The sequence below is a fragment of the Tamandua tetradactyla genome, chromosome 7, assembly GCF_023851605.1.
Source record: "Tamandua tetradactyla isolate mTamTet1 chromosome 7, mTamTet1.pri, whole genome shotgun sequence".
Taxonomy (NCBI): Eukaryota; Metazoa; Chordata; class Mammalia; order Pilosa; family Myrmecophagidae; genus Tamandua; species Tamandua tetradactyla.
The window spans coordinates 15,975,649-15,990,164 of NC_135333.1; the positions used below are offsets into that span (position 1 = coordinate 15,975,649).

General features: G+C 37.9%; 1 protein-coding gene and 1 pseudogene across 4 annotated transcripts in view; one reads left to right on the forward strand and one right to left on the reverse strand.

Annotated features, from left to right (window-relative positions):
- The window catches only part of CATSPERE (catsper channel auxiliary subunit epsilon), a 249,994-nt gene that overhangs the window by 99,271 nt on the left and 136,207 nt on the right, over positions 1-14,516 (forward strand). For 3 of the 4 annotated variants that reach the window (XM_077168505.1, XM_077168504.1, XM_077168507.1), the window contains 2 exons: positions 259-365; positions 4,073-4,153. In XM_077168505.1, coding sequence (XP_077024620.1) covers positions 259-365; positions 4,073-4,153 — 188 coding nt within the window. The remainder of the gene's footprint in view (positions 1-258; positions 366-4,072; positions 4,154-14,516) is intronic. The other variant, XM_077168506.1, reaches the window with a different exon arrangement.
- LOC143689437 (large ribosomal subunit protein eL8 pseudogene) lies at positions 1,408-2,960 on the reverse strand (annotated as a pseudogene).

Here is a 14,516-nt window from a genome sequence, read left to right on the forward strand (position 1 = left end):
TTTCTTCAGGATTTTGATTGTGCATGGTATTTTTGACAAATTGGAAACTTCATTATAAGTTATTTAGAATTTGTGGAGTTCTCTGCAAATGGGAGGAGGTTATATGATAGGAAACAACAAAGCTGATCTAGAAAATATAGTAAATTTATTAATGTTAACAATGTTATAACTAAAATAATAAATTCAATATCTAATACTGACATTTCAGAGTTATTTCAGTATGAAAAAGTAAAAAGAAATTTTATTTTGTTTTTACAGAATTCCATAATACTTAGCACGCAGTTGGCTATTTTGGGACAGAAGCCTATTATATTTACAATTCTGAAGAGCAAAACTTATTTTCCAGAAGGACCAATAACAAATGGGTAATTAGTTTTTTAATTTCAAATATAAAATTCAGCTTTAAAATTCAGTAAAATGAATTTCAGAAACTTAAAGTAAAAATGATTTTTTAAAAACCCTAGTAGAATTACGTGGAATATCTTATAATACAATTTTCACATAGCTTCTTTTATAATAAACATAAAAAAATTGGTACTCAAAACTTGTTACTAACTCAAAAACTGCCAGTCAGATTACTGGATTATTGTTTCACAATGTGTATTAACTAAACCTCAGGCCTAGAGGAGGAAGAATCAAGGAGGGCTTTCCTAAAAAGGTGACATCTCCACTATTGGAAAGAAACAAACATCAGCTAATTGGAGAAGCATTCCAAGCAGAGGGGACAACATGTACAAAATTTTTAGAACTGAGACCTGAGAAAGTAGATGCATTTTAAGAAATGCAAAGTTCAATTCATGGGTAGAGTATGAAATACCAATGAAGGAGATAAAATATTTTTAAAACAATAATAAAAACCAGGAGCTAAACCTCAAGCTTATTTCATAAAACTTGTTAGAAAAACAGTGTTGTAAAACCAATCTAAAAGTCTTTGATTTAGTGGGCAGGTAGGAAGATTATAGGTATCAATTATTTCTTTTTTTTCTTTTTAACAGCTTTATTGAGCTATAATTCACATACTATAAATTCATCCTTTAAAGTGTGCAATTTGATGTGTTTTAGTATATTCACAGAGCTTTGAAATTATCATGGCTCTCTAATTCCAGAATATTGAAGTGGCTCAAAACGAAATCCCATTCCCTTCTCCCCTCCAGCTGCTGTCACCAGTAGTCTATGTCCCATCTATATGGATTTGTCTGTTTCAATGTCTCATACAATATGTGGTCTTTTGTGACTAGCTTCTTTCACTAGCATGTTTGTTTGTTTATTTGCATGGGCAGGCACCAGAAATCAAAACTGCACTAGCATGTTTTAAGGTTTCACCTATATTGTAACATATGTCAATACTATACTTCTTTTTTTATGAGAACTTTTATTTTTATGTACAGAAAAGTCAACTGTGTACATTTAACACAGTTTAGTGGCAAATTTTCTAGCCTTTGCCTTCTCCACCTTGGCAATGAAAGCCTCAGATTTTGGACTCATGACTGCCCCCCAGGTGTTGGCAGATTTCATATCTATTATTGTAATTGGTCCTAATAGCTTCCACCAGTGTAGCTAGTGCTCCTTTGTCTTCTGAGTTGACCTGCCTCAAGGCAACAGTGGTGCAGGTCCTACTGCGGATGAGCCATCCCAGCCTGGCCTTCCCCTTGATGATACAGTAAGGGACCTCTATTTTATGAGATGGGAAAGAAGATAACCAGCTAGATGGAGTCCACATCATGTGCAATCACCACCATCTTGGCTTTATTGTTTTTCAGTAAGGTGGTGACAGTGTTCTCCCCTACTTGAAGCATAGGTTGGCCTCTTCGTGGGGACATCCCCATTGTCAGCAGCTGTATTTTCAGCCCAAGCCAACAGCCTCTGCTTCTTCTCTTGCCTTGTCTCTAATCTGTACTTATTAGCCAGCTTAAGCAGTCAAATAGCTATTTGGTGGTCCAAGGCCTAGGTGAGCTGGTTGATGGTGGGGCACTTTCAGCCACTTGTACAGGATCGCCCTTTGCCACTGCAGCCAGTAGTGGGGCCATTTAACAAGGTAGGTGAGGTACCTTTGGGCTGGCTGTCCTGTCCAATGCCACAATTCTTGGGCCTTTTCTCAGTGAATTTGCCACCTTCTTGGTCTCTTACTTATTCACTACAGCAAGGGCTAGGGCCATCTTTTCCCCCTGGCCTTCTTTTCTTTTGGCATCTTGGGCGGTGGGATGAGAAACTACATCTTTTTATTGCAAAATGATATTCCTTTAAATGGATATTCTGCATTTTATTTATCTATCCTTCAGTTGATGGATATTTGGGTTGTTTCCACTTTTTGGATATTAAGAATATAATTCATATACAAGTGTTTTTGTGGGTACAAGTTTTCATTTCTCTTGGGTAAATACCTGGGAATGAAATTGCTAGATTGTATGGTATCTTCTTGTAAAACTTTTTGAGGAACTTTCAAGCTGTTTCTCATAGTGGCTGCATTATTTTCATTTCCACCAAGCAGTGTTTTGGGGCTCCAATTTCTAAACATCCTCCTAAGCAGTTGCTATTATCTATTTTATTATAGCCATATTAATGAGTGTGAAATGGTAACTCATTGTGGTTCTAATTTGTATTTCCATCACGACTAATGATGTTGAGCATTTTTCATATGATAATTGGCCATTTGTACACCTCTTTTCAGATCTTTCACCAATTTTTAAAATAGGTTATTTGTATTTGTATTATTGAATTTTAAGATGTCTTGATATTCTAGATACAAGTCCCTTATTGGATATATAATTTGCAAATGTTTGCTCCCTTCTTGTGGATTGTCTTTTCATGTTCTTCATTATATCCTTAAAGTTAAAAACTTTTGAAACAGTGTAGGGCATACTGCATTAGATCTCATGATCCAAGAGTCATCTATGGAACAGTATTTTGTCCTCCAGTGCTGATGAAGTGGCAGCCTCACTCTTTCCAAGAGCTTGCACCATGACCAGCTCTCTCCGAACACTGGAATGAAAGCTCCAACCTCTAAGAGCACTAGGGTGATGGCCAGACTCTCTACAGTATCCAGGGAATATGTTCCACTCTCTCTGAAAACTGGGGTGTCAGCACTATTCCTATACAATGGAACAGAAGGCCACCCTCCAAGTGCCAGGACATACCCTTTCCACACAAATGGATGGGCTCACTCTCTTGACCTGAGAAGATATCTTTGGTCCAGACCTCAGCTTCTATAGTTCTGCCTTTGAAATTATTTTTCCTTCAATCTGTCCTTTTCTCTGTCCCTTTTAGTCCAGGCTGGCAGTGGTTTCCATTCATACAGATCTCACATAAAACTTTTCCATTCTTCATGTAGTACAACAGGGGTCCAAATCATCAGACAGTAGGGCTTTCCTCAGATACTTCCTGGATAACTGCATTTCCAGTCTTGACTTGCACTGAAATGGCTGACTAGATCCATGTTCAGTTAGACCCTCAAATGGGGCACTATTCTCTGGGGACTCATTTTCTAGAAGCTCAGAATTTTCCAAACCATCAATTTCTGGTTTCTTGTACTCAAGTGTTCAGTTCTCAACTTATCCATTTCCTCTCACATTTTACTGGAAGCTGCAAGGAGAAACCAGGATGCACTTTCTACATTCAACTTTGAAATCTCCTTAGCTAAATATCCAGCTTTATCACTCTGACATGAGAACTGTTTTGCTGAGTTCTATGCCACCTTAAAAAAAGAGCAACTTTCTTCCATTTTCCAATAAGATATTCATCATTTATGTTTAAGCCCACATCAGAAGTTCCTTTAGCATCCATATTTCTACCAACAGTCTCTTCAAAGCCATATAGACCTATTCTGTCAAGCACTGCATAATTCTTCGAGCTTCTACCCATTACCCAATTCCAAAGTTGTTTCCACATTTTTTGTATTTGCAAAAGCAGCACACCACTCTTCTGTCACCAATATCTGTTTTAGTTTCCTAGGCTGATCAAAGGAGATACCATCAAGTGGATTAATTTATAATGGTGGGGACATATTAATTTTTTCTTTGAGGCCATACGAACGTCCACATCGACTCATCACCAAGGCATTGCTTTTTTCCTCTAGACCAGCTGCCAGCAATCCTTGGTCCTCTGCCAAATGTCAAGACACCTGGCAGGATCTGCTGGTCTCTCCCTTCGCTTCCAGGTATTGTTGCTTTCAGCTTCTCATTTCTGTCATTTCTATCTCTCTATTAATCCCCTTTATAAAGGACTCCAGTAAGAGGGTTAAGACCCATCTGAAATGAGGTGGATCACACCTTAACTGAAGCAGCCTCATCAAAAGTTCCTACTTACAATGGGTCCACATCCACAGGGATAGATTAACTTTAAGAACATGCTTATACAATTTCAACCCCCCACAGCACCCTTTTAAGAGATGAAGTTATTGTAAATGTGAGGACTTATTTCTGAACTCACAATTCTTTTCCATTGATGTAAATATCTCTCCTTATGCCAGAACCACACTCTCTTGATAACTGGTTTTGAAGTAAATTTTGAAATCAGGGAGTATGATTTGTTCTCCCAAGAGTGTTCTCCTCTTTAAGATTTTTTGGTTATTTTGAGTGTCTCAAATTTCATATGGAGAGTTCCGGAGAAGATGGCGGCTTAGTAAGATGCGCGGGTCTTAGTTCCTCCCCCAGAAAAGCAACTAAAGAAACAGAAACAATACGAAACAGCTCCCAGAGTCAGGACAGAGACCAAAAAGACAGCGTACCCCATTCTGGAACGGCTGAACGGGCAGGGAGAATCCGCTGCGGTGAGATACCCGAGGGGCACGCGTTTTCCCGGCCGGGGCGGCTGGCGACTGGGGTCCCTTCCACGCACGTGGCTCCCCGGTCTGACTGGGAACGTTGGATAGCGGGGCCCTCCCGTCACGCTTGGCATCTCGGGCCAGCTGGGCAATTTGGACCGGCACTCCCCCAAGCTGCGGTGGCCAGCGACCCCCGCCTCCACGCGCGGTTTCCCGGGCCGACTGCCCTGCAGACAGACGAGCGTCACGAGCGCCACCTACTGGGCAGGAAAAGAAAAACAGAGCCCAGAGATTTCACAGAAAAACCTTTCAACCAGCTGGGTCCCACACCCAGGGAAATCTGATCAAATGCCCAGACACCAGCAGAAAATAATGGATGACGCTCGGAAAATTGAAGATATGGCCCAGTCAAAGGAACAAACCAATAGTTCAAATGAGATACAGGAGCTGAAACAACTAATGCTGAATATACGAACAGAAATGGAAAAACTCTTCAAAAACCAAATCAATAAATTGAGGGAGGACATGAAGAAGACATGGGCTGAACAAAAAGAAGAAATAGAAAATCTGAAAAAACAAATCACAGAACTTATGGGAGTGAAGGACAAAGAAGAAAAAATGGAAAAAACAGTGGATACCTACAATGGTAGATCTAAAGAGACAGAAGCTACAATTAGTAAACTGGAGGTTGGAACATCTGAATTCCAAAAAGAAACAGAAACTATAGGGAAAAGAATGGAAAAACTTGAGGAAGGGATCAGGGAACTGAATGACAATATGAAGCGCACAAATATACGTGTTGTGGGTGTCCCAGAAGAAGAAGAGAAGGGAAAAGGAGGAGAAAAACTAATGGAAGAAATTATCACTGAAAATTTCCCAACTCTTATGAAAGACCTAAAATTACAGATCCAAGAAGTGCAACGCACCCCAAAGAGAATAGACCCAAATAGGCATTCTCCAAGACACTTACTAGTTAGAATGTCAAAGGTCAAAGAGAAAGAGAGGATCTTGAAAGCAGCAAGAGAAAAGCAATCTGTCACATACAAGGGAAACCCAATAAGACTATGTGTAGATTTCTCAGCAGAAACCATGGAAGTTAGAAGACAGTGGGATGATATATTTAAATTACTAAAAGAGAAAAACTGCCAACCAAGACTCCTATATCCAGCAAAATTGTCCTTCAAAAATTAAGGAGAAATTAAAACATTTATAGACAAAAAGTCACTGAGAGAATTTGTGACCAAGAGACCAGCTCTGCAAGAAATACTAAAGGGAGCACTAGAGTCAGATACGAAAAGACAGAAGAGAGAGGTATGGAGTAAAGCGTAGAAAGAAGGAAAATCAGATATGATATATATAATACAAAAGGCAAAATGGTAGAGGAAAATATTATCCAAACAGTAATAACACTAAAAGTTAATGGACTGAATTTCCCAATCAAAAGACATAGAATGGCAGAATGGATTACGACCCAGCAATACCACTGCTAGGTATCTACTCAAAGGACTTAAGGGCAAAGACACAGATGGACATTTGCACACCAGTGTTTATAGCAGCATTATCTACAATTGCAAAGAGATGGAAACAGCCAAAATGTCCATCAACAGACGAGTGGCTAAACAAACTGTGGCATATACCTACGATGGAATATTATGCAGCTTTAAGACAGACTAAACTTATGAAGCATGTAATAACATGGATGGACCTAGACAACATTACGCTGAGTGAGTCTAGCCCAAAACTAAAGGACAAATACTGTATGGTCCCACTGATGTGAACCGACATTCGAGAATCAGCTTGGAATATATCATTGGTAACAGAGACCAGCAGGAGTTAGAAACAGGGTAAGATAATGGGTAATTGGAGCTGAAGGGATACAGACTGTGCAACAGGACTAGATACAAAAACTCAAAAATGGACAGCACAATAATACCTAAGTGTAATGTAACTAGGTTGGAACACTGAATGAAGCTGCACCTGAAATATGGTTTTTTGTTTGTTTGTTTGTGTGCTAGTATCTTTTGTTTTTGTTTTTTTTCTTTTTCCTTTTTATATATATATTTTTTTATTAGTATTATTATTTTAATTCTCTTCTCTATATTAACATTCTATATCTTTTTCTGCTATTTTGCTAGTTCTTTTCCTAAATCGATGCAAATGTACTAAGAAATGATGATCATACATCTATGTGATGATACTAAGAATTACTGAGTGCATGTGTAGAATGGAATGATTTCTAAATGTTGTGTTAATTTCTTTTCTTTTTTTTGATTAATAAAAAAAATTTTTTAAAAATAATAAAATAAAATAAAATAAAATAAAACCACCATGAGATACAAAAAAAAAAAAATTTCATATGAATTTTAGGGTCAGCTTGTCAATTACTGCAAAAATGAAAGCTGGGATTTTAATAGTTATTGTGTTGACTCTATAGACCAATATGAGGAGTATGCCATCTTAAGTTTCTCCATCCATGAACATGGGATGTCTTTCCATTTATTTAGAGCTCTAATTTTATTCAACAATGATTTGTAGTTTCCAGATGTTCTAGTTTGCTAGCAGCTGAAATGCAATATACCAGAAATAGAATGGCTTTTAAAAAGGGGAATTTAATAAGTTGGTAGTTACAGTTCTAAGGCCTAGAAAATGTCCCAATTAAAGCAAGTCTATAGAAATGTTCAATTTAAGGCATCCAGGGAAAGATACCTTGGTTCAAGAAGGCCGATAAAGTTCACGGTTTCTCTCTCAAGTGTAAGGGCACATGGCAAACACAGTTAGAGTTTCTCTCTCATTTGGAAAGGCACATGGTGAACATGATCAGGGTTCCTCTCTCATCTGGAAGGGCAGATGGTGAACACGGTGTCATCTGCTAGCTGCTTCTCCTGGCTTCCTGTTTCATGAAGCTTCCCGAGAGGCATTTTCCTTCTTCATCTCCAAAGGTTTCTGGATGGTGGACTCTGTTTCTGGTGGCTATGTCATTCTGCTCTGCTCTCTCTGAATCTCTTCATTCTCCAAAATGTTTCCTCTTTTATAGGACTCCAGAAACTTCTCAAGACCCACCCACATGGGTGGATACATGTCGTCACCTAATCCATCTTAACAACCACTCTTGATTAAATCACATCATCCAGGGAGATGATCTGATTACAGTTTCAAACATACAATATTGAATAGGGATTATTTTACCTTTATGAAATGGCATTTTGATTAAAACATGGCTTTTCTAGGGTACATACATCCTTTCAAACCAGCACACCAGAATATATGCTTTGTATTTATTTTGACAAACTTATTCCTATAATAGCTTATTATTTTTAGGCAATTGTAAATGGGATTAGTTTCTTCATTTCATTTCTGGATTGTTCTTTGCAAATGTATAGAAACTCAATTTATTTTTGTATGTTGATCTTGCTCCTGCAACCTTGATGAACTCATTTTATTAATTTTAATATTTTTTTGGCAGCTTCTTTATGTCATGTCACCTGTGAATAGAGGTAGTTTTACTTCCTCCTTTCCCATGTGGAGGCCTTTCATTTGCTTCTCTTGCATGATTGCCATGGATAGACCCTCCAGCACAAATGGTGAATAGAAGCAGTGAGAGAGGACATTCTTACCTTGTTTCTAATATTAGGGAGAAATGATTGTCTTTCACCATTAAGTATGATGATACCTATGGGTTTTTCATAGATTACCTTATTAGTTTGAGACAGTTCTCTCCTATTCCTACTTTCTTAAATGTTTTTACCATGAAGGAGTTTTGGATTTTGTCTAATGTTTTTTCTGTAACTATTGAAATGATCATGTATTTTTATACTTTATTCTATTGATAGGTTTATTACATTGATTTTCAGATGTTAAGCTAATGTTGCATTTCTGGGATAAAGCCTCCTGTTTTAGTTTGCTAATGCTGCTGGAATGCAGTATACCAGAAATGGGTTGGCTTTTATAAAATGGATTTATTAAGTTCTAAGGCTATTTACAAGTTTACAGTTCTAAGGCCATAAAAATGTTCAAACTAAGGCATCCAGAGAAAGGCACCCTGACTCAAGAAAGGCAAATAGTGTCTGGAACATCTCTGTAAGCCGGAAAGGCACATGGCTGTTGTCTGCTGGTCCTTTAGCTTCTGGCATCAAACATATTTCCCAGGTGTCTTTTGTTTCTGCATCTCCAAATGTCTCTGTGTCAGTGCTGAGCTTTTTCCAAAATAGTTCCCTCCTACAGGGCTCCAGAAAGCAGATTAAGACCCACCTTGAATGGGCAGGGACACATCTCCATGGACACTACCTAATCAAAAGGCCCCACCCACAATTTGATGGTTCACATCTCCATGGAAACAACTTAATCAAAAAGATCCCACCTGTTCTAGTTTGCTGGCTGCCAGAATGCAATATACCAGAAACGGAACAGCTTTAAAAAGGGGAATTTAAGAAGTTGCTAGTTTACAGTTGTAAGGCCAAGAAAATGTCCCAATTAAAAATCTATAGAAATGTCCAATCAAAGGCATCCAGGGAACGATACCTTGGTTCAAGAAGGCCAATGAAGTTCAGGGTTTCTCTCTAAGTGAGAAGGCACATGGCAAACACAGTCACAGTTTCTCTCTCATCTGGAAGGGCACATGGCAAACACAGCCTCATCTGCTAGCTTTCTCTCCTGGCTTCCGGTTTCATGAAGCTCCCCGAGAGGCATTTTCCTTCTTCATCTCCAAAGGTTTCTGGCTGGTGGACTCTGCTTCTTGTGGCTATGTCGTTCTGCTCTGCTCTCTCTGAATCTCTTTCATTCTCCAAAATGTTCCTCTTTTATAGGACTCCAGAAACTTATCAAGACCCACCCAAATGGGTGGAGACATGTCGTCATCTAATCCATCTTAACAATCACTCTTGACTAAATCACTTCATCCAGGGAGATGATCTCATTACAGTTTCAATCACACAGTATTGAATAGGGATTAGTCTGCCTTTATGAAATTGGATTTAGATAAAAGCATGGCCTTTCTAGGGGACATACATCCTTTCAAACCAGCACACCACCCAAACTATAAGTCTGTCCCCACAAGATTGGATTAGGATAAAGAACATGGTTTTTCTGGGGGGTATATAACAGTTGCAAACCATCATATTCCACCCTCTGGACCCCCAAAAGACATGTTCTTTCCATATACAACATCATTCATTCCATCACACTTTCACAAAAGCCTTAAACCATTTCAGTACAATAATAATACAATACCAAGTCAGAAACAGTACAAAATCTCATCAAATGATGGTATGGTAGCCCATGACAAACTCTGGGATCTGTCCTGTGAATACTTGAAGAGTGCTTTGAAAACCATTGCTTTTTTTTTCATTCTTATCTTTGAATATATGTTATATTATACAGTAAAACATTTAAAAAATCTCATGAAAGTCAGTTGCAGGCATGGCCTGTCCTAAGGCAAAATTCTCCTCTGGCTCTAGACCTGTAAAACTCAGAACAAGTTATCTGATGCAAATATACAAAGTAGGGACAGTCATAGTGTAAATATTCCCATTTCCATAGGTAGAAATGGGAAAGAACACAGGGGTCACTGGACCCAAACAGTGCTTAAAACCTGTATGGCAAACACCATTGGATTTCAAAGTTTGAGAGTCATTTATCATCCTTGGGGCTTGGAAAAGAGGCAGTTCCACCCTTTCCACTGGCTTATGCAGCAGCTCTCTTCTTTCCAAATGCTGGGGTGAAGGTTGTAACCTTGGGAGACTTCTGGGAGGCCATCTTTTTCTTGACTCTACCTTCTCCAAGCATCGGGACAGCACCTGGGCTTTCTGCCACCTCTAAGGCACATGCTCAACTCCCTCAGACCGATGGGTTGGCAGCAAGGCTCCCTCCAATTCCCAGGCAATGTGCTCCACCCTCTCTGGGGCCTGGGGCACCAGAACTCTTCCTGAACATCAAGACAGAAGGCCCACCCTCTGCCTCCAAGACAAATTCATACTTTCTACATGGGTGGGTGGGTCCACTCTCCTGACCCAACATTTCTTGTCTTCAGGCCTTAGTTTCCATGGTTCTGACTTTGAAGTAATTTTTCCCTTAATTTCTCTCTTTTCTGTACCTTTTAGTCCAGACTGGCAGTGGGTCCATTTATACAGATCTTTCAGGAAACTTGTTGGTTTTCCATACAGTATGCACAGATCACACCCATCATAACAGTACCATAAATCCTTTCTGGAGAACTCCATTTCCAATTCTAGCTTTTTCTGAAGTGGCTGATTGGTTCCATGTTGGTTGAATCCTCATGTGGGGCACTATTCTCTGTTGTCTTCCTTTCTGGGAGCCCAAAATTTTCCAGACCATCAATTTCTGATTCCCTAGTACCCGAGAGTTCAGTTCTCAGCTTATCTCTTTCCTGTCACATTCTACTAGAAACTGCAAGGAGAAGCCAGGCTGTATTTTCCACATTTCATTTGGAAATCTCCTCAGTTAAGTATTCTGGATTATTGCCTTTAAATTCTAACTTCCATCTAATAGCAGCACTCAATTTGGCCAAATTCTCTGCCACTTTAAAACACAGGTTGCCTTTCTTCCAGTTTGCAATGACACATTCATTATTTCTGTCTAAAGCCTCATCAGAACTATCTTTAGGGTCCATTTTTATTCTAAGAGTCTGCTCAAAGCAATTCAGGCCTTTTCTATCAAATATATCACAATTCTTCCAGAATCTTCCCCTTATCCATGTAAAAAGCTACTGCAACATGTTTGTTATTTGAAAACCAAAGCACTCCACTTCCCTGGTACTAAAACCTGTTTTGGTTTGCTAATGCTGCCAGATTGCAATATACCAGAAATGTGTTGATTTTTATAAAGGGGATTTATTAAGTTCTAAGGTCATTTACAAGTTTATAGTTCCAAGGCCATAAAAATGTACAAACTAAGGCATCCAGAAAAAGATACCTTGACTCGAGAAAGGCCAATGGCATCCAGAACACCTTTGTCAGCTGGAAAGCCATTTGACTGGTGTCTGCTGGCCCTTTGGCTTCTAGTTTCAAACAGCTTCCCTGGGGCATTTTCTTTCTACATCTCCAAATGTCTCTCTCTGTGTCAGTGCTGAGCTTTTTCCAAAATGGTTCCCTCCTAAAGGAGAAAACCTTGTCAACCAAGAGGGAGAAGAGAGAAATGAGACAAAATAAAGTGTCAGTGACTGAGAGATTTCAAACAGAGTCAAGAGGTTATCCTGGAGATTATTCTTACTCATTTTATAGATATCCCCTTTTTAGTTTAAGGTATATTAGAGAGGCTAGAGGGAAGTGCCTGGAACTGTAGAGCTGTGTTCCAGTAGCCACATTTCTTTAAGAAGATTGTATAATGATATGGCTTTTGCAAGTGATTGTGTGATTGTGAAAACCTTGTGTCTGATGCTCCTGTTATCTATTGTATGGACAGATGAGCAAAAAATATGGATTAAAAATAAATAAATAATAGGGGGAACAAATGTTAAAATAAATGGAGTAGATTGAAATACTAGTGATCAATGAAAGGGAGTGGTAAGGGGTGTAGAAAAAAAATAGGGGAAACAAAGGCTAAAATATATTGGGTAGATGGAAATACTAGTGGTCAATGAGAGGAATGGGTAAAGAGTATGGTATGTATGAGTTTTTTCTTTTTTGTTTCTTTTTCTGGAGTAATGCACATGTTCTATAAATGATCATGATGATAAATACACAACTATGTGACAACATTATAAGCCATTGATTGTACACTATGTATAACATAATGTTTTTATGTTAAGAATGTTTGTATGTTTATATGTTAAGATTTATCAATAAAAATATTTTTAAAACAGCGTAATACTGACATCAGGATAGGTGTATTGACTAATGGTATCAAATTGAGAGTTCAGAAATCACTGGTCATGTTTATGGTCAACTGATTTTTGACAATGGGGCAGATCACTCAACTAGGAAATACTAATTTTTTCAAGAAATTATGCTGAGAAAACCGGAGCTCCATAGACAAAAGAATAAAAGGGGGACCCATACCTCACACCATACATAAAAATCAACTCAAAATGGATCATAGACCTAAATATAAGAACCAGAATTATAAAACTACTAGGAAAAAATATATAAAGCATCTCATGACCTTGTGTTAGGCAATGGTTTCTCTACACCCAAAGCACAAGCAACAAAAGAAAAATTAGATAAATTGGACTCCATCAAAATTAAAAATGTTCGTGCATTAAAGGACTTAACAACCTACACAATGGAAGAAAACATTTGGAAACCACTTATTTGATAAGAGTTTAATATCTAGAATATATAAAAAAAATCAACAACTCAACAATAAAAAGACGAACAACCCAATTTAAAAATTGGCAAAAGACTTAATAGACATTTCTCCAAAGAAGGTATAGAAATGGCAAAGAAGTACATTAAAAGAGATGACCAACACCATTAGGGAAATGAAAATCAAAATTATAATGAGACACCATTCCATACCCACTAGAATGCTGTTATTAAGAAAATGGAAAATTACAAATGTTGGAGAGGATGTGGAGAAATGGGAACACACGTTCATTGTGTGTGGGAATGTAAAATAGTGCAGCTACTATGAAAGACAATTTAGTGTTTCCTCAGCAAGTTAAGTATAGAATTACCATATAATGTGGCAATCCTACTTCTAGGTATATACTAAAAAAAAAAATGGAAGCAGGGACTTGAACAGATATTTTTTCACACCAATATTCATTGCAGCACTATTCAAAATCACAACAACCCAAGTTGTTGATGGAGACTTGGCAACAACCCAAGTCTCCATCAACCAATGGATGGATAAACCAAATGTGGTATATACACAGAATGGAATACTTTTTAGCTATAAATAGGAATGAAGTTCTGATACATGCAACAACATGGATGAACCATGAAAACATCATGTGGAGTGAAATAAGCCACACACGAAAGAACAAATATTTTATGATCTCACTGACATGAAATAATTAGAATAAGCAAAACCATAGATTCAGAGTCTGGAGTATAGGTTACCAAGGAATGGGATGGGGGTAGGGAGTTATTGATTAAGTTTTACAGAGCTTTTATTTGTGGGGATGAAATAGTTTTGGTAATGGATAGTGGTGACAGTAGCATAACATTGTGAACATAATTAACAGCACTGAATTAAATACCTGAATGTGGTTAAAAGGGGGAAATTTTAGGCTGTATATGTGTTACTAGAATAAAAATTGTTCAAGAAACCTATGAGACTGCATACCACAAACAATGCACCCAGAGGTAAAACATGGACTACAGTTAATAATACAGTTATAAAAATGTGCTTTCATCAAAAGTAACAAATGTACAACACTAATGCAAATTGTTAATAATAGCATGGTATAGGAATCCTTATATTTTATACTTCATTTTTCTGTAAACTTGTAACTTCTCTAATAAGAAAAAGAACAATAAAAGAAGTGCATGAAATAATAATACAGAGAATAACACAAATAACACATTTAGATAGAATCTTGGAGGTGGTGGTATCGATTATTTTCAGACATTCGAGACCTCAAAAAATTTATGTCCATACTTCCTTTCACAGGGAGGAGGCGAAGTACATGTTTTAGCAAAACAAGGAAGTAAACCATGAAAGATCGAAACCTGGGATCCAGTAAATGTTGGCTTCAACCCAGAGAGTTTACCCCATTTACTACATGGAAAATATTATATGGCACCATTTTAACTATCTATTGAGAAACTTAGAAAACTTAGAAAAGTAAACCTGTTTA